Source organism: Elgaria multicarinata, chromosome 3 (genome assembly GCF_023053635.1).
Source record: "Elgaria multicarinata webbii isolate HBS135686 ecotype San Diego chromosome 3, rElgMul1.1.pri, whole genome shotgun sequence".
NCBI classification, from domain to species: Eukaryota; Metazoa; Chordata; class Lepidosauria; order Squamata; family Anguidae; genus Elgaria; species Elgaria multicarinata.
This window is the reverse complement of record NC_086173.1, coordinates 60,215,491-60,236,553: the sequence shown is the minus strand read 5'-3', so window position 1 is coordinate 60,236,553 and position 21,063 is coordinate 60,215,491. Positions and strand designations below refer to the sequence as shown.

The 21,063-nt window shown below is 42.4% G+C and overlaps 1 protein-coding gene across 2 annotated transcripts in view; it reads right to left on the bottom strand.

Moving 5' to 3' along the window:
- Nucleotides 1–16,992, bottom strand: part of STX8 (syntaxin 8) — a 94,433-nt gene extending 77,441 nt beyond the window's left edge. Inside the window, exons 1-4 of one of the 2 annotated variants that reach the window (XM_063120428.1) lie at nt 16,864–16,992; nt 10,782–10,881; nt 7,624–7,718; nt 6,645–6,755 (exon numbers count right to left, since the gene is read on the bottom strand). In XM_063120428.1, coding sequence (XP_062976498.1) covers nt 6,645–6,755; nt 7,624–7,718; nt 10,782–10,881; nt 16,864–16,880 — 323 coding nt within the window. In that variant the 5' untranslated portion in view covers nt 16,881–16,992. The remainder of the gene's footprint in view (nt 1–6,644; nt 6,756–7,623; nt 7,719–10,781; nt 10,882–16,863) is intronic. The other variant, XM_063120427.1, reaches the window with a different exon arrangement.
- Nucleotides 16,993–21,063: the final 4,071 nt, after the last annotated feature.

The window sequence follows — 21,063 nt, the reverse complement described above, 5'->3', positions numbered from 1 at the left end:
CCCCTTTCAAGGTATTTTTTTCTAGCCAAATCCTCTGCTCCAAAATTTAAAAGTTGTGGCTCCACTACCTCAAATGAGAAATAGCCTTTGCCATTTTAAAATGCCAGTGCGAAAAAGAAAAGAAAAGAAATGAAGTGTAGTGTCACAAATTCAGCCTAGCTGTGGCTTCTACAGTTTGAGTTGTGACAAGTGACCTGGTAATATTTAAAAATAAAATCTTTCTGACATGTTTGGGAGCTCCCTTCTCACCCAACAGAACCCACTTCCTCCTTCTTCTGATCTTCTTCTGTTTCATTTTGGCAGTGTGAAGATTAAAGCTTATCCAATTAGCCACCCACAGCTTTTGCCAAGTTAATCACTTAAATCTTTGAAATCGTCACAGCACAGTGGAGTGTGCAGATAGCTTTTGATTATAGGAGCAGATTCAACTAATTAAAAGGCTTAGCAATGTGCCCAAATATAAAAGATGTTGGGGGGTTGTAATCAAGGGTTGTGCCTCTACTTAACATACAGCAGCTTATCTTCCCAAACACATTGTTTCACTGGTTCATTCTTATGAAATTTCCCAAGTAACACAGATTAGTCTACAAACCTTTCACTAGACCATGGCCACACATTAAGGCTTTCAAGCCTTAGAACAATCAGCAAGAATGATGTTTAAACAAAACCCAGGTCATGTGACATTGGGCTGTGTGATTAAGCACATTTTCCCTTATGGATCTGACAATACAGTAATAACCTTTGAAGTGTTTTGAGAACCTCAGCTTGGATTCACAAACTGTTGCTAAATGTGATTTATACATTTTGAAAGCCACTTAGAGGGGACTTAAACAAGCTGCATGGCAATATAGTGAATGTCCCCATTTTTCACTCCAGGGTGCTGCTTTCGTTTGATTTGCTATGCAGACACAAAAGAATATATTCAGATTACTGAAATCCAATTGACTTCTATATCTCATACGCTTGGGCTTTGCAATATTTAGTGAATTTAAAGACAAGCACAATTCAAAATAATGATAGATATTAAACACCCTACCTGTAGCCATCTGAGTGCTTTGGCATTCAGTGCCAATTACAAGAAAACCTTTTCAGCAGTTCTGAAAGATGCTCAGCTTGGGATCTGTCAAGTCTCCACTGGAAAAGAGCTCCATAATTCTGCAGTGGCTTTGTGAATAAGAGAAGTTTCTGGGAAGAAGATTTTAATCACCACTACGGCTGGTATTAGTTGGTGTTTTTAAGTTTAGGAAGATACTAAATTCTTACAAGGGACATACACCACATCCTCCTCCTCTTTTTAACTTCATTTCCCGCTTTCGCTAGAGTATCATTAAACTCTCAAAGCAACAAGAGGGCACATCAAACTCTCCTTCTCATAACACAAAGTGAACTTCACATCATCTCCTTGCCGTGGCCCACTCTTACTGTTCTACCAATCCACCTCTAACTTTTCACTTTCAACTTAAGACTGCACTGGGAAGTTCGGTGCACTGCTGGGGGAAGGCGGCTGACACAAACATCATCCTGGCCAGACTGGGAGGCAAGAGGAAGTCTGCGGAAACTGTGGTAGTAGGATGGCAGCACCTCCATCTTTCCCAGGCTATCTGCAAGGGCGCATACCCCAACCACTGCTACAGGAAGCTAGAGATGGGGGCTTGAGTAGATACTTTTCTAATTGCATTGTGAAAGGCTTGGTAGGCAATCTCATCTTGCCTTCAGCAAAAAGTACATTTACTAGGTTTGCAGGAAGGTTGCATGGGAGCTCTTTTTGCCTTATTCCGTTACAGGATGTCAATCCCCATTTATTTACAACTTCATTTATTTAATAGATTTTTGGTAAGATGTGTAGCAAAGGGGTAATTTCCTCTTTTGAATGTATTTCCTCTTTTGCACCATGGATGCAAGGCAAATAGTAAGATGTTGGGCACAAACAACATCCTGCACTATTTCCAGGCACCTCATCTTTGCCCTTCTAAAATTCATCTGGATGATTTATACCATCAGCATTCAGTGTGCAACCCTGTGCACACAAGATCCTTTTCCCAGAGGAAAAACTACCATAGAAGACATATAGATATTTTACAGTTAATTGAAAAGCAATGGAAGAAAATGTTTTGAGTTGAAAGAAATAACCCTATTCAGGCAACTATGCAAACAGGCACAACCCTCCTCGTTATTGAGAGCTGTGTCCTAATTAAGGCTGACAATGCCGGAAGGTAAACTACTTTGGCGCCACATAAAGCAATGCTCTGATCTGCATCGTGGCCCAAGTTGTCACTTAAAATAAGAATTAGAAATACTAAGGCCACTGTACCACACCAAGAGAACTCACATTAAAGCAGATTTCAAAGGATGCAAACTCATTGAATGGTGACCAAACATAAACGGAGATTAATTTTGAGAATGCCTTCACAATTGCACACCATGAGGACAATAAGACATGTGATCACTGATGCAAGAAGGTTAATGAAGGGGAGGACAGCATTGGAGTGGGGGAGGATGAAACAGACTTCTGACAATGTAGGATGTACTTCAAGGATGGATCAGAGACAGAAAGGTGGTGCTAGCATACACATGCAGGAAGAGCAAAAGGTAATGCCTACTCACACATTCAATATAAAACCTCCACGACCCTACTACAGACATATGCATGGCCACAAGACATCTACATTCTGAAAAGGGAATTATAGAAATATGCATGACCATAATGGAACAAAATTTGGCTTGTCATAAAAAAACATTTCTTTAAAAAGAATTCTAGATCCCACCCTACACCTCCAGAGGTGGGCTCAATAGCTCAGCAGATAGTGCATCCAGAGGGAAAAGGGAAAGGACACAGATCTAACCAAGGACAAGCTGAAATAGCTTTTGTTTTCAAATACAGATAAGAGTTATAGCTCTAAAGAGAGATCCACACACTATTTATTTATTTACAACATTTCCATACCAGATTACAGAGTGGTGAACATAAGGGCAAAACATTAAAAAGATAAAAAGATTCAAACATCGTATTAAAATTGCTCATTTTAAAACAGAGTGCCAATAAAATACCAATTAAAAAAACGTAGCCAGTCAATTAGGAATAGTATTCCTCCAGTTTTCAGGAGGTGCTGGAAGAAACACAATGTTGGCTCCTGCCTGACCTCCAGAGGCAGGTAGATCTAAAGAAAGGAGGCCACCACTGAAGGCACTTCTCTGGGTAGACTCCAGTCAGAAGCCAAAAAAGGAAGGAAGCCCAAAAAGCCAGAGGCAAAAGGGTGAAAACAGAGATGTGGTTTATTAAAAGTAATTACCAATGAGTTTTGGACCCTAAGGTCCTTCCTCAGAGTAATTCAAACAAAAGTGAGATATCAATTCTCTTATAGACTTTCTAATGACCTCAGTCATCAGGTTGGTAAAGGAGAAGGTGTTCTCTCAGGTATCCTGATCCCAAGTTGTTTAGGGCTTTGTACACTAGCACCAAAACCCTAAACCTGTCCCGGTAGTGAAGAGGCAGCCAGTGCAGTTTCCCTCAGCAAAAGAGTTGCATGCTGGAAAGGGGCAGCTCCCGACAACAGCTGAGCTGCTGCGTCTGCACTAACTCCAGCTTCCAGAGCAGCCTTAAGGGCAGCCACACATAGAGCACATTGCAGTAATCCAGTCTTGAGGTTACTAGCGCCCATACCACTGTGGCCAAGTCATCCCTGTCTAGGGATGTTGATGAGCCAGCTGAAACTGGTAAAAGGCCACCATGGCCACTTGAGCCTCCAGCGACAGTGACTGATCTAGGAGTACTCCCAAACTACGAACCTTATCTTTCAGAGGGAATGCAAGCCCATCCAGAACAGGCAATGAGCCTATCTCCCGGACTCGGAAACCACTCATCCATAGGGCTTCCGTCTTGCAACGATTCAACTTCAGTTTACTGGCCTTCATCTAGCCCATCACTGAGTCTAGGCACTAATCCATGACTTGCACAGATGTCTTGGTTTTATATAGATGTTAAACAACATTGGGGACAAGCTAGTGCCCTGCAGAACCCCATAGCTCAATTGCCAAGGAGCTGAGGAATGGTCAACCAATATTACTCTCTGAAATCAACCCTGCAGGCAGGACCGGAAACACTGTAACACAGAGTCGATCCAGGAGGATACCATCGTCGATGGTATCAAAAACCAATGAGAGATTGAGGAGAATTAACAGGGTTGCACTCCCCCTGTCTCAATAAAGGCCATCCATCAGGGTGACCAAGGCTGATTCAGTCCCATAACCTAGACTGGAATAACCAGTATCTTTCAAGTGTGCCTGCAGTTGTTCCGCCAGGACTCTCTCTGATACAATTCCTTTAGCTGCTTTTTTCTGAAATCATACTTCCAGTGTAATATTCATCTTACTTTAGGTTCAGAAAACTAGGAATAAGAGGGGAATATAAAAAAAAACCTCTAAATTTAAAGGAAGCTTGCCTAAGGGGGAACTTGCATTTCTGTGGGCTTAGGAACAGATGGATCTGCTCAACTACCATACGCTCCCCCTGCTGATCGTTCAGTAGTACTGATTCTCAATATTGCAGTGAAGCAGCATTTCACTAGAAAACGTTACACAGACTCAATTTGTGCTATTGCTGGAGCATGCAATAAACAACAACTCAGCTCAGACATTCCGTCAACATGGAAGCCATAGCCTGACTGATTTTCCATGCTTAGTTACACTAGCTAAATGCACAAGCCGGCATGCAAGAGAGTTGGAAGGATTTGCACTGCTTACCAGGGGATTACAAGGACATTAAACAATTAATGGATTAGATATTCTTCCACAGTTCTTCTCACGGCAATGCAGGCAATCCAAGATACATTTTATTCATCTAAAATATTTTAAGTTATGTATATATTCTTTAACAGTTCCAGACTTCTAGAGAAAGGGACAGCTTAGCAAAATCCAAACTGCCTCTAGCATTTTTTTATTTTATTTTATCACTTCTTATTTAGTTAGTTTATGTTTGCAAGAGGGAAAGATATTAATATATAAAGAAAATATATCCATTATATATTGCTAGACAATGTATTAGGCTTTCAGTAAAAGAAGAATTGCATCTTTCACTGATTTGCTTGACTAATACAACTACCAGCCTGCTTTCAAAACGCTATTGCGACTGGCATTCTTAAGGCACAGATCACCTCATGTTCAGACAGCTAAGCACATTGTAAGGCTAAATAATTCCAAATGGAGAGCTTGTAGCATGAGATCACAGTTTTTCTTCCCTCTGTTCTGTGTCCTAACAGAATGTCAAAGAGCACAAAGCCATCCTGCCTAGACCTAACTACAGTTTCCCTCCCTCCACACATAATTTCCCTCACTGATCCCAATCCTTGCTTGCTTCTTCCTACTTGGAAGTTCTGCCTAGTGTGATTTCAGTGCCCGTTCCTAACTCAGTTCTGCTAAAGTCTGCTTTGGCTTGACTCTGGTTCTAAATCACTAATGGCACAATCCTATCCACTGTTGCCTTGCTGCTCAGGAGGCATCTGAGATTCCAACGGCCTGCTGAGCTGAAGCTGGCAGGACGGGATGAGCGGCGGAGGCAGTTTTCATCTCCCTGTCTTCTGTCTTAGGCCATTTTTGCTATTACGCCCATCTAGCAAGGGTGCTTTAGAGGGGGAAGGAAGGAGGCTCAGGAGATCTTGTATTTTAACTTCTGCAGCCTCCTTCCCTCCCTGCCCACCACAACACCCCTTTCCCCCTCTTCTGAGGTCTCTTTTCCAACTTCAGAGGGCAGCCTGAATGGTTCTTTCTGCATCAGGTTGGAGGGCTGCCTCCAACATTGAAAGGGGTTTCCCCAAGCACTCCTATGGCACCTGGGATGCTCTCCTACAGGCCATAGGATAGTTCTTCCCAATAGTATCCAACTCAAGTCTTTTATTATGGCTGGCTCGGATGTGACCTCCTTCTTTGATGATTGACTTGCTCCTCAACACAACATTTGAAATTCAATCTGGCAAGCCTATCTAAGAACCAGCAACAACCACAAGGCGTAGTGATGGCCACTAGTTTGGATGGCTTTAAATGGGGGGGTGGATAAATTCCTGGAGGAGAAGACAATCCGTGGCTACTAGCCCTGATGGCCAGTATCAGAAGCAGTAGGCCTGTGTACACCAGTTGCTGGGGAACATGGGTGGGAGGGTGCTGTAGCACTCCTGTCTTGCTTGTGATGTTCCTGTGGATAGCAGGAACATCTGCTGTTACTTTCTACTGTTAGTTTTACCCTACCCTGTGCCTGCTTACCCTACCCTGTACCTGTTTGCATTCTCTTCCCCTCCTTATTGTTTTACTATGATTTTATTAGATTGTAAGCCTATGCGGCAGGGTCTTGCTATTTACTGCTTTACTCTGTACAGCACCATGTACACTGATGGTGCTATATAAATAAATAATAATAATAATAATAATAATACACTGCTCAACAGTGTCTGATATGTGAACTGGTCTAGCTGCTTACAGAAGGTATGAAAATAACTATCCTGAAGAAAAGAGAAACTGACCAATCATGATGTTTCTGTAAATTGAGCAGGAACATTCTGTGCTCAAATAAGTCACAGAAACATGGGTGCTTCAGAAAAGAAATCAAGACACTGTTATTGTCATGCCCTGCTCGTTTAAAAGTAGCAATACTATACCTGATCACATCTGGTTCTGAGCCTTCATTTTTGAAAGATGCCTGAAGCTGTCTGTGTCGCGTGAGAAGGTTATCCACCAAGTTCTGCCGTCTGTCCCCTTCAAGTTGTGTTCTGCAACAACTGGGTTAAGGTTGATTGTCATAAATAAATGTGTAAAATGGCTACAAGTCATGCCTTAAGAATTAAAAACAAACAATAAATCAAGTTATCCGGGAACGCTGTATTCATCCAGCCAGGAAGAACTACATACACACACTTATCAACCTAGGAAGTAGATTTAGATGTGAGAGATCCATGTTAATTATCTAAGTTCTGTGATGACTAAATAAGGAAATGTAGGCTTTTGTCAAGCATCACTGAGTAGTCATGTTTCATTCCCTTATGTTGCTTGTACCTAAAATGTGTGTGTTGGTTTCATAGACTTGTAAAATACTGCACACATGGGGAAATGCCATAAAATGATAGTAGCCTGTCCTCAATTCAATACTCAAAACAGACCTCTGAACTGACGGCAGACTTCTATTATTTATATAGCAGTTTTCCATGTACAAAATATTTTACAGCTCTTACCTCACATTTTATAAGCTTATAAAACTTACACAACCTTTTTAAACAAAGCATGATGGTAAATGTCATACTGGTTCTTAGCGGAAGTCTGATTCACACATGAAACTACTTAAGTGGATGTTATAATGCAACCAGATGGGCAAAGCTTCCATATAGACACCCACTTAGGTGGTTACATGTGTGAAGGTGGCCACAGTCATATCTGACATAACATCTGCTGTATTTAGTTAAGAGTGCTACTGTGAAACTCTCGCAGATACAGAACAAGCACCTGAAATAAAATAAAGATTGCAAACATTTTCCGAAATTGTTCAGGATCTTCAAAAATCATACACAACTGAGCCTAAATAGAATGATGAACCCACTCTTCTCTCACTGGACTTCTGGGTACCACAACTGTTTACATGGATACATTTGGCGTGTTGATACAGAGTGAAGCAACAGGTCCTTCAGACGATCAGTCTTTTCTTTGAGATTTTGCAATAGTGACCTGATGGCAACATTGAGCTGAAGAGAATCGAAAGGGAGAAAAAAGAATGAGTCCATCTCAAGGAACTAGCAGGTGAAACCACCCCAAAAATGTAGCCAATAAATAAATAAAACAGAATACAGCTTATGTTTATGAATTGTCACCTATGTAGGATTGTTTAAAAATCCATCAAGAGCTCCAGGTTGTCAAACTTGAAGGTATGCATGCAGACTACCTCATGTTCCTGTTGATTTCCAACTCCAAAATGGTGTTTGCCTTTGTTCTGCAATGTTTCCTAAAGCTTTCAAAAAAGCCAATGTATGTGTGAAAAAGGAAACCAGCTATACTCCATGACTTTGGAAAAGACCACTCAGCTTAGATATTTTTTCCCATTTAGGATCCAGCAGTAAACTCATCAATGTTCATCAAAGGGCAGCAGTCAGTCGTACCATGCCACAGTGCCAAGGAGCCTCAGTTAGTCCAGATTGCATGGCCCAGTGAGGGGAACCATCTCAGGAGCAGAGCATGACCAGAAAGGGGCTGTTTCTTTCCCACAGTGCACTGTGCCTTTGTGGGGAGCCTGGGGCTAAAGAATTCATCAACAACCTAATTCTGGATCAGGATTTCATGTGTAGCACAGCAGCTCCCTTGCTGCGATCTACTGAAAGCCAAAGAGCAGTAAATTGTGCAAAGGTGGCATAAACTGACAGTTAACCCAGCTCATGTCCAGAAATTCCCAGAATCTCATGTCACTATAATCTAAGATAATGAAGCAATGCCATCCACACAAGACCTTTCCCAGGCTACACTTCATTGGGAATCAGCAGCTCCTATGGCCATCCAGAGTCTTGTAGCCTAAGCACAATATAGACGTATGTCAGATTCATGAATAACCCTGCACTAAACACATTTACTTGGAAGATGTGTGCTGATGGGAGTGATTGCTGTACGGAGTTCGGCTAATTTTAATTTTTTATGTAATAATGTGTGATAATATGTGTTCGGCTAAAACTCATTTAGGGTAGCCATGAATAAAATTTGTATTTGGTAGTAAATTGATTTTAATGGGCTTTACTTCCATATAATTATGCTTAGGAATACAGATCAACATTCTGTTGAGGGCACAATGCAAAGGACGAATTTTGGCTACAGGAGTTGTGGCACAAGCACTTAACTGTACTCTTATCTGACTGCAATTCATACAGAAGATAAACATTCTTGATAAATGATGTCTAAATTAATTATCTTACCACTTTTTTCTTTAAAAAGTATACTTTTTATTGAGAAATATGTCTAGTTTTCTTACGCTTGCATAGAAAGACAGATATCAGAGAATTGCTCACTTTTCTCAATACATTTTTTTTTCAGAAAAAATGTTAAGTGCACAAAAGTGGCAAAAGCCCAGAAAACAAGACTTTGCTGACATTTTCCCTACTTGGCAGATATGGTCGAAGGACATTTTTCTTCATTAAAACTTTCCCTGGACACAGGCAACATGCCTGATCTGCCGAATGTTTTTCAATTTCAGCCCATAACATCAGTTGTTATGGCAATAAATATTGCCATTGTTGGAAGCCTGTTTACACTGGATTCAAATGCTGACTACCTATTTGCTCACTGAGCAAGTGTCTCCAACTCTACTAACTCACAAACATGGAAATTTTTCTTCATAAAACCGTTTGTTGAATGAGCTGTGCATTTTGTAACGTGAGACACAATTCTTACAGTACAGGAATAGCACAAAAGAGCATTAGGTGGTCCTGACACAAGACACGTACTCACATTGGGTGGCTACTCTAATTCCAGATTTCTTCCTATGAAAACAAGCCCTCAAAGTATTGAAAAAGTTGCTGCCCAACAGGAAAAAAAGGGTACCCAAGGAATAATGAAGCTATTCTGGGACAAGGGGGAAAAGGACTGAGGATTGAGATAGAAGCCATAGAGATACATTAAAAAAAACTGGTTGACTTCTCTCAACTCAGGCCTTAGCTAGACCTAAGGTTTATCCCGGGATCGTCCTGGGGGCATCCCTGTTCATGTAAATGACACACAGGGGATCCCAGGAGCAGGCAGGGACGATCCCGGGATAAACCTTAGCTAAGGCCTCAGAGGCTGTTTCACGTAGAAAACATGCTTGTGATAGGTACACTAGTGATACATTTTCTAAGAAAAACACATCTATATACATTTTTATGTACTGAAGTACAGACTCTTGCCTGACAAGTAGGGCTTAACTTCCCTGGTTCCAGATTAATACCATGGAAATGAGAAGTTCTGCTCTGTCTCAGCACTGGATTTGTTCTGGTGCTGCCAACTTTAGTCAAATTAGGGCTTGCCAAAAGCCCTAACTTGACTAGAGTGAACAGATGTCCAGCAAACGTCCAGAAAAAATATTTTTCCATTCACAGTGATCTTTTGTAAAGTGTGAAGCCCATACTCTAGGGTAGAGGTGGTTATTCTATATAAAGAACACACTCTTTCTTTGATAATAGGATAACCACCGCTACCCTAGATAGAGGTGATATAGTGCTAGGATACAGATCACTAATAAAACAACGAAAGCCACCCTTCCTTTTTCCCCAGAAATACACTTTCCAATTTTTATCCCACTCCATATCAATGACTCAAAGTTGGTAACAATAGTTGACAAAAACAACCTAATGAAAAAACAGAATACAACACCCAATTTCTAGAGGCAGTATCCAATGCTCCCACTCTGATTACACTACTGACATAATGCTAATGCAAGCAGCCCCTAGCACAACAGCAATACAGTATGCGGGCATGATTTATTTCAACAGAAAACCCATCGTGCCGGCAGCCTGCTGTCCTCTCAATGCATGATATTATAAATCCAGTTATCTCTAGTCAATGTGCATGCTGGCTGCACATGAGAGTTGTAGTCCAACACATCTAGAGGGCAACGCATTGGGGAAGGCTGCTATGAGGGCAGGGAGCTCCACAGTTATGAGGCAGCCATTAAGAACACATTTCAATGGATTTAGCACACAGCTCATTCAGAGATGAGGCATTCTCTGTTGCTCCTTGAAGACTGTAATAGAATGCAAAGCAAGCAAAGAGATCTCTGAGCTATGCAGTACCTTAGTTGTACTTTCACCATTCCTCTGATACCTGTTGCGCTCTTGAATTTTTTCAGCAACCTCTTGGGCGGTATGGCAAGTAGAATCATATATTGATAACCTTAATTTAAAAAAAAGATATACTGTAAAGCGATTTATACACACTCCTCATTTACATTTTCATCTTTACTATTCATCAGAATCAATTTAGTCAATTTAGCTTTTACTACTGGCCCTCAACACCTTAAAGAAGCCTGCTTTAATGTAAAATTCAATTAGTTTGCCTGTTTGCTGTATTTTTATCTGACCAGTAATACATGTTATCTGGGTGGATTACAAACACTTTAAGAATAAAATACAATATAACATGACAAACAGCACAGGAATATACAAATATAGAGATATACAAAAACAGCCATATAACAGGGTCTTTAAAATGGCTGGGAGAGTTAACAATGTAGACATCAGGGAAGCTTCCTGGGGGAAGGCTTTCCATAAACAGGGCACCACCACAACTGAGAAGACCCTTTCTCTTATAGCTACCTGCCTAATTTCCTTCAGTGGAGGCACCCCAAGGACAGCCTCTGAAGATGACCTAAGGGTCCATGCAGATACATAGGAAAGGAGACATTCCTTCAAAGGTCAACACCAACACTTTAAATTGGGCTCAGACATGGACTGGAAGCCGATGGAGCTGGTGGTGATGCACTGGCATCATCTGACCATATCGATCAGTCCCATTTAGTAACTTATCAGCTCTATTTTTAATTAACTGAAGTTTCTGAGTCATCTTCAAAAGTAGCCCCATATGCAATGCATTGCTGTAATCTAACCAGGAGGCTACCAGAGTGTGGATAACTGTCACCAGGCTATCTCTTTCCAGGTAGGGTCACAGCTGGTATAATAATCTAAGTTGATAAAGATGCTCGTAGCCACCAAGGCCACCTGTGCCTCAACTTACCAGCAGTTTCATGTACAAGTTGAATAGTATAGGGGACAAAATTGAACCCTGCAGAAACTCCATGACAGAATTGCCATAGAATAGAGTGGCAATCCCACAGCACCACTTCCTGGAAACAGCCATCCATGTAGGAATTGAACCACTGTAAAACAGTGTGCCCAGCTCAAGACAGCTGATCCAGAAGGATACCAGGGGTGAAGGTACTGAAAGCTGCTGAGAGAGCCGAGAGAACCAACGGGCTCACACTCCCCGTCTCTCTCCCTCTCAGCAAAGGTAATCTCACAAGATAACTGAAGCACTTTCTGTTCCCAAACCTGGTCTAGAGCCAGATTGAAATAGATCTAGAAAATCAGCTTCATCCAAGAATTCCTGGATTTGATCAGCAACCATGCGCTTAAAAACCTTGCCCAAGAAGGGGATATTGGCAACAGAGGTGGAAAAGAACTTTTTTGCCACCTTCACCATCACAGAGTAGGCTTGATAATGAGCTCCCATCGGAGCCTTCTTCAGTTGGAACCCCCCAGGGCTAACATCTTCACCCTGTGGGGAAGAAGAAGGAGCTGTTGGTTTGCCCCTCCATTGGGAGATGAGAGGACGGAGCAGGGCCTTCCCACCAGCCTAAACAATCTCCTTAATTTCTTTTTATTTTCTCCCTCTTCCCTCTCCATCCCCTTTTCCTTGTGTGTCATGTCTTTTTTAGAATGTAAGCCTGAGGGCAGAGACTATCTTCTTTACGGATAAATTGTAAGCCGCTGCGAGAGCCTTTTTGGCTGAGGTGCAGGATAAAAATACTCTAAATAAATAAATAAATAACCTGTGTTCAGTCAGATTTAGCCCAGTCTATTTCCACTTGCATTCCAACTGACATCCTGCCTGCTTCGTTGCCCTCAGCTCGAAAGTGTGCAAAATAGCTAATTTGGCTCTGTCAAAAGGAAGAGGGGAGTTGGATCCAATTGTGTCATCTCACCCTGGTCATCTCTGCATCCCATAGAGAGACCAGAACTTTAACAAGAGTCATACTAACTGGAAAATCCCCTAGAGCCACTAGGATCCATTAGTCTCTGAGGCAGACAATTCTAATAGGTTCTCTATGCTTGTAGAGGAGGGAAACTGCTGAAAGTCTAAATCTCGATAGTGATCTGACCATGACAAAAAGGTAGATAATAAACCCCAAGTTTGGATCACTATCTTCCTGCCCAACCAAGAAAACTAAAAGCAGATTGTGACCTGCTACGTATCATGTTTGACGGTCCCTCCAGCATTTACACGTGCTGGTAAACTGACACGGGACACCCAATCACTGAGACTTTTATTTATTCAAGGAAATCTCATGGTGAAAAGCTTAATGGTTACACACCTCCAAAAACACTTAAAGCAGATTGATGGTCATATCGCTTTATTCTCTTGCACTTTGGTGGGAGGGCTTGGAAACACAACACATGTGTTCAGCAAATGACACGTTGGGATAGCCCATGATTGTCATGGCATCCATGAAGCCCTGAATCATACCAACTTATGGCATGGAAGTTGAGGTCCTCCAGGACAATCATCCTGGAGGTCTTAGCATCAGGTCCAAGTCCATCTCTGTCAGCTCAGGCAGGCAGACTGATTGTTGGGTAGAGGGGTTAATGGTTCACCAGGAGGATCCCTAACCTGTCCTAGGTTCCCAACACCAGATACAGACACTCAACATTTGCACTCTGATCCCTATAGACAATAGCAAATCCCTTTCCCCAACCCTCAAGTATGTGCTGATGCAATACCAAGTAACCAGGAGGGCACAACTGGGTAAGACTAACTCACCTCCACCACCTTCACATTCATATACCCAGGTCTTGGTTATACATGCCAGGTTCGCCTCCTAATTCAATTGGTATGCTAATCCCCCAATGTGATACCTCCCAATGCCCATAATCACCCTAACAGGAACACCCTGCCCCGATCCCCTGATTACTCACAGCATCTTTAAGGCCACAGAATCACATACCCCAAAGTTGTTGATTGTCAGAATTCCCCTAATGATAAGTGTGTTGTTTTCATTGTCCAGATAGATTTAAACTGTCTATTATCTGCTTCGGGGGTGTGGGGGGTTATTGTTCTAAGAACAGCTTGATTATTAAAGATAATACATTTAAGGTTTTAATGTTCAACAAAGCCTGAAAGAGTTATAAATGGAGTTTAAATGGCAACAATATAGAGCAAGCACACCATATATCTGATATACAAATACAGAACAGATGTGGATCAAATTTGTAGTGTACACAATCGCTGAAGAGCATTTCGTGTTCTAGATACAAACCTAAAGACTAGTTCTTGTAGTCTGAACAACAGAATTAGGCAATTAACTCATCTGTAGCTGAAAGGCCATTTTAAGGCTTTTCTTTTTGCAGGGTTCGTATTTTATACCTTCTGCTTTCCAAGCTTAAATACCTGGTCCAACTTACCACTGGCATTTGTATTTGGAGTTTTGGGTTTAAGAGAGTCCAATTTAGTTTTCTCAGGAAGACTCTAGGTTTTACCACCCTCTGTGGAGAATGCAGCTCTCTATCTGGAAGTGGGCATTCGATCAGTTAAATGCCAGGCTTGGATAAACGCCTTAAAATGGTGGCTACATATGCACTTTTCTGCAATTCCAGTTACATTTATTCATGGCTATTAGACTCTTTTGTCAGTTCGTGGATGAGAGAGACTGAGAAGACTATCTTTAGGCTGGGCTTTTTCCCCCTTGAGGTTTTAGACAATTGAGGTTTAAAGAAGGTTGAATTCCCTGTTATACAGAGATGGGTAGATCTAGATCTCCAATATTTGAGAACTGCAGCTGATAAATCCTTTTAAGTAATCCTTCAAAATATAGATTTGTTAGTGCTTCATCTCTGCAGACATGCGAACTACACGCATGAAGAAGAAAAAGAAGAACAAGAAAGTACTGATAAGAATGCTCACGTGTCCAATTACACTATGAAATTTAGTATAATCACCTTGAGGGCTCTTTTTAGAGGCAAAAGGCAGTATAGAAATGTTTTATAAAAGAATTATCACTATGACTTAATATGGAAATTCTTATTAGTTGCAGACCTGGTGTGAACTGTCAGTATAGCCCTACCCAATTTTGAAGTAGCTTCTGCCATACCAAACTCCAGCATTAGCCTCTGCTGTTTCCCATGGAAATAGCAGCACTAAGACCTGAACCTCAGGCAAGCAGTGATGTTTAGGTGGCTGACTGAGGATATAAGGTGGTGGGCTTGGTCCAGGCACACACAACTGTGGAGAAGAGATGGAGTGTTGATCTCTTGTTCAAGAACCACAAAAGCCTCTCTTACACATACACAAGCTTGTAAAGAGGTCAATAATACAGAACAGCGAAGTAATCACACTGAGACCCAAACGTCTAGTATTGCTATGTTATGAAATGCTCAATATGATGTGCTGTAGCAGAATAGGTACAATAGGTTGGATCCAGACTTAGACATACTTAGAATAGACCAAATGAAATCAACATGGGTAGTCTTGGCTAACTTACGTCTCATTGACACAACAGTCCCAATACATTTTGCTACCCAAAACAAGGATGAGATGGCACCCCTGCCCCTCCAGATGCCAAATCAGATGAAACCAATTTCAACTTTGGTGAGAATTAGCTTAGGGTGTGCAGGGTAGACCATATGGCTCACAGAGCTCTGCCTACACCATCACACTGTCAGCCACACATGGTAGTTTGAATAGCAGCTACACAAAGGAGGGCTTAACCCTTTTCCTCCAACACCATATTCCTGATAAGAATTACTTCATGAAGTAGCTGTTTGGCGCAGGAAGGAAGCTGACATTAATCTCTCAGCTGGGCACTTCTGAGCTTCTAGGATGACTCTCAGTACCTCAGATGCTTTGCTAGTAAAGGAAGCTGAGGCATCGGCACAAAACCCATTGCAAGCTGGATCTGAATTCAAAAGGGCCTGGGTCCAAATCACAGGGGGGCAAAGCTCTTATCCAGATGTTCCAAGGAAGGTCATAGCAGGCCACTTCTGGAATGCACCCCTTGAAGAGGGCTACCCACTGACCACTTTGCTGTTATTTCAGCAGCAGGAAAGACTTTTCTGTTTTCCCAGGATTTTTAATGTTTTACTGTTATTAGCTCTTAAGAGTTTTACCCTGCTCTGTGCAGCTTTATTATTTTTGATGGTTTTATAATATAGTAGTGTTTCTGTAAATCATCCTGAGAATGTTTGATGACACTGAAGGATAGTGTAAACATTTTAGAAAATAAAAAATTCCAAAATCTACAGATTCAAACTTTCTCCCATCACTACACAAAAGCCCTACTCTAGCTTGTGTCACCCAGCACATTATATTTAGATATATTCATTATATCCAAATATCTCATATTGGGTTCTCCTATATAAATGGATTAGTGCATCCTTGTGCCCAAGTGGTCTCAAAGTGCCATACAAATATCAATGTGTGTGTGTGTGCATGCACATTTAATAGAGGAGAAACTCACCATAAGCAGTTGGTATGAGCAGTTGCAGAGTAGTGCTGGATTATTACACCTAAGCTAGCCCAGTTAAATGAGTGCTTTTGACAGGAACAACTTGCCACACAGGGAAAAGGTGCAGCTGTTAAAATTCTCTCCACTATAAAGCTAGCAACTGTACAGAAGATCTGCCTTTCTTTCCATCTAATCATACGTGGTGTATTTCTCTCCAGCTCCCCGCCCCTTATCATTACAGTAGCAAGATAGGAGAATGTATGTATTTATTTATTACATTTATATACCGCCCCACAGCCGAAGTTCTCTGGGCGGTTCACAAAAGCTAGAAACTTTTCTGCAACTTCTTCTACCTACATAGGAATAACTCAAACTGCACTAAAAGGGAAAGGGTGAGGGAGGGGGCTAATATTTCGGAAAAAGCGGTATACACCCTCCTCCCTCCGCCTGCCTTCAGATAAAGGTAACTAGGTGTAGTATCAACAGCGGGGGCGACGCTGAGCAGGCGGAGGCTGTGGCTGTCCTTCGCTGGCTGCCACCAGGCCCAGCCCGAAGTCCACTTTTCTTCCGCCGCCGGCCCCTCTTAAGTCGGAGGTTGCAACCCGAAGGCGACTTCGGCCACCCCGCCTGCTCGGGTCTCTCTGCCCACCGCCACTCACCAGGGGTCCGGAGCCATCGCGGCGTCCGGCAACCAGAGACTTCCAAAACGCTATCTTTCGGTTTCTATGCCGGCTGCAGGTCCGGTTCAGATCACCTGACTACGGCGAGCGCAAAGGCTCATACTACCAACGAGTACGGGGAAAGCGCGACCCTCAGACGAGTTTACAGACGAGTTGATGGGCGGGACGTGCCCAAAGTGAAAGAGAAGAGGGGGAGGGAGATCAAACAGGGTAAATTGGAAATGCGCGTGCGCTTATCTGCCTGCCACTCAAGGCTCTGCAATAAGTGATTGGCTACGGCACTGAGAGGCGTACCAAAGCATTGGGATGTAGTGTTCAGCCCCTGCCAGCGGGGGAATGGGAAGGGGGACGTATGGACCTCTAGATCAGGGCTTTCCAAATTTTTCATGTTGGTGACACACTTTTTACACATGCATCATTTTGCGACACCGTAATTTAGTTTTACTAGCAAACCAGAGGTTAAACTAACCCCTTATAAGAGATACGGACACATATATAAATTGTAATACGTTCGCACGACACACCTACACACTACAGCCGACGCACTAACATGTAGCGACACACAGTTTGGAAAGCTCTGCTCTAGATGTTGTTGGTCTGCATCTCCCATCAGTCCTAGACGCATCATTAATTGCAAAGCCAACCAGCCATCGGCAGGGGATGAACAAGCAGGACATGGTGCAACAGCACCCTCCCCACCCCCCATGTACCCCAGGAACTGGTCACCCAGGCGTACTGCCTTGAATACTGGAGATGGCACACAACCATCAGGGCTAGTAGCCATTGATAGCCTTCGCCTCCAGGAATTTATCCAACCCCCTTTTAAAGCCATCCAAATTGGTGGCCATCTCACTACATCCTGTGGTAGTGTGTTCTGTAATTTATATGCTGTGTACCTCCTTTTATTTGTCCTAACCCAGCTGTTGTAACCTTCCCTTATATGGGGAGATGCTCCAGACCCATAATCATTTTAGTTGCCCTTTTCTTTTTCCAGCTCTATAATATCATTTTTTAGGTGTGATCAGAACTGTACACAGTACTCTATTGTTTTAACTTGGTTTATGGTTTAATATGTTTTTAGCTGTGTATATTTACTGTTTTATGCTTTTATTTGTATGCCGCCCTGAGATCTTACTGATATAGGGTGGGATATAAATGTTTTAAATAAATAAATAAAATAAGTGTGGTCGCACCGTAGATTTGTAGAAGGGCAGTATGATACTGGCCATTTTATTCTCAATTCCTTTTCTTACAATGCCTAACATGGGGCTTGCCTTCTTTACAGCGGCCGCACACTGGGTGGACATTTTCATTGAGCTGTCCACCACAATCCCAAGATCTCTTTCTCATTCGATCACTGCCAGCTCAGATCCCATTAGGTTATACTTGAAGTTGGTTTTTTTTGCCCCAACATGCATCACCTTACACTTGCTTACATTGAACCGCATCTGCCATTTGGATGCCCACTCTCCCAGCTTGGAGAGATCCCTTTGGAGCTCTTCACAATCCCTTTGTGTTTTAACAACCTTAAATATGTTGGTGTCGTCGGCAAACTTGGCCACTTCACTGCTCGCTCCTAATTCCAGATCATTTATGAACAAGTTGAAAAGGATTGGTCCCAATACCGATCCCTGTAGGAACCCGCTATTTACTTCCCTCCATCGGGAGAATTGATGATGGTAGTTGTAGTCCAACAACATCTAGAGGGCCACATGTTCCTCCCTACCTCTCCAGCTCTGTGCACAGCCTTCTTTGTCAGCATCTTCAGGTGGAGAATTCTGTGCAAGTTGCATATGAATTGAAGTTGTTACTATTCATAATAGTCCAAGTTTACAATCCCCCCTGCTGCCCCAACCATGTCACTTTGTAGACCACTCAAAGTTTGCTCTCACACAGTAGACCTTTTGAGGATGTTTGCAATCCTTATTTGGGAACTCTCCAAACCCCAAACTCTAGGAAACGTATTGGGGTCTGGACTGAGGGAAAGCAGAAGGCAAAGAACAACATATGGGGGCAAGGACTACTGGATCTCAGTGAAATGAGAGGCCATGGACACAGTATAGAGTTGTTTGAGAACCACCACATTAGAGTACAGCCATCATATACAACATTCATAGTGAAATGTCATGTAAGAGCCAAACCAATAAGAGCCCTCCAGCCTTTGGGGGAGAACATTCTGCTGGTTTAAATCACAGTTGCTTCTTTAGAAAATTTACCTCTGCTGATTATTGTTTCCTCTTTACAGTATGTGGGCGTTTTGTGTCTTATTGCATGTCTCCTATGTAGTTATGTATGACTGGAGAATTTGGTTGAGTTGGTTCACTTGAAAGTGGCTGTTCTGGGCTTTTCTGTTCTGTTCCAGAGGTGTTCTGGGCATTATGGGGTTAATAATAATTCCCCCCCCCCAAAGTGTTTCTGTCCTAAAGTATTGATCACAGGTGCTTCTACCATATGCCAAAATGTTTTGTATAGATATAGATATTTTAAGGGGCCATTCCGACCCATTCCGTTCCAATTTTTACACTATTCCCATCTCTCTCTCTCTCTCTCTCTGTGTGTGTGTGTGTATTTATCTATCCACACACACCTACCTATAATATATTTGTAACTCAGGACAACACTTCATGCATCCGGTGAAGTGGACTACAGTAGGGTCACCATATGAAAAGGAGGACAGGGCTCCTGTATCTTTAACAGTTGTATTGAAAAGGGATTTTTTGCAGGTGTCATTTGTATATATGGGGAAGCTGGTGAAATTTCCTCTTCATCACAACAGTTAAAGCTGCAGGTGCCCTGCCCTTTTTTAAATCTGGTCATGCTACTATAGCTCCTGCAGCTTTAACTGTTGTGATGAAGAGGAAATTTCACCAAGTTCTCCATATATACAAATGACACTTGCTGAAATTCCCTTCTCTATGCAACTGTTAAAGATACAGGAGCCCTGCCCTCCTTTTCATATGGTCACCCTAGACCATAGTTCATGAAACCTGAAGCCATAATTAGTCAGTCTTTAAGAAGCTGCAAGACTCCTTGTTGTTTTTTGCTACAGCAGACTTAACACAGCTACTGCTGCATGTACCTATTTTATATCGCACTCTAGTGCCAGTGGAAAGAATATGTGGTACTTGCTGCCTATTTCAAACTGCCCATTTCAAACTGCCCAAGAGCCTACTGCTATTTGAGCCTCTTCCTTAACTGGCTGTTCATCCATTTCTGTACTTAGGTGGGCTATAGATCAATTTCCAGCTGAGAGTGTGGGCTTCAGTTGCTAGCCTAGTGGACCTGGATCTAAGTCCACAGTGCCTGATAAAAGGATGAGGGGATATACTAAAACAAATGACAAGGGTGCTCACTGAAGAAAATGGGAGTTCTCTGAAGGCTCATAGGGAATAATGGAAGCTGTGAATGCCAGTTGAAATAAATGGAATTCTTACTCTGTGTCTCCAATTGCCCTATGTCCCTTAATTCTGCTGTAAAAAAATGCTATAGTAGTTCAGATTAGGGCTGTACTCCGTCTCGGGCCAAGGCACCGAATCTGAGCCAAGGCAGGCTGAATCAGCCCACCTCGGCTCAGTTCTGAGGTGGTTCCAGCTCAGCCCAAGGTACCCCAAAGCCAAAGCCGAATGGCTCTGAAGCTTCGGGTTGCTTCGGGTCACCTCAGGCTGATTTGGAGTGGCACCAGGCGGGCCTTACCTACTGCCGCTGCCTCCTCTGCCCCCTCACTTCTGCCAGCTTCCATCGCTGGCGACGCAGGTAAAAATAACCAGACCGTGTGCGATTTTAAGCCCTAGCTCAAAGGCTTAAAAAAGTTTTATTGATAAACTTGTTTGTTTCTACTAACCAATCCTTCATAAAGATATATTTCCTCCTGCTAACTAATGAAAAAATACATTTATTTTGTGTAGCTCAGGGATAGCTCTCCAGGTGTTTTTTGGACTTCATTGCCCATGAGCCCTTGCCAATGTGGCCAATGGTTAGTGATGAAAGGGGTTTTAGTCCAACAACATCTGGAGGGCACCAGACCCCCAACCGCTGGTGTAGATGGTGTGACTGGTGCAGTACACAAAAGAGAGCAGAAAAATGAGGAAGGAGTGGCAGAGTTCAATAACGGAGTAACAGGAATAAAGAGTAAGGTGGTACTAGTTAACTTGTAACAGATGGCACTTCTACTACCTTAAA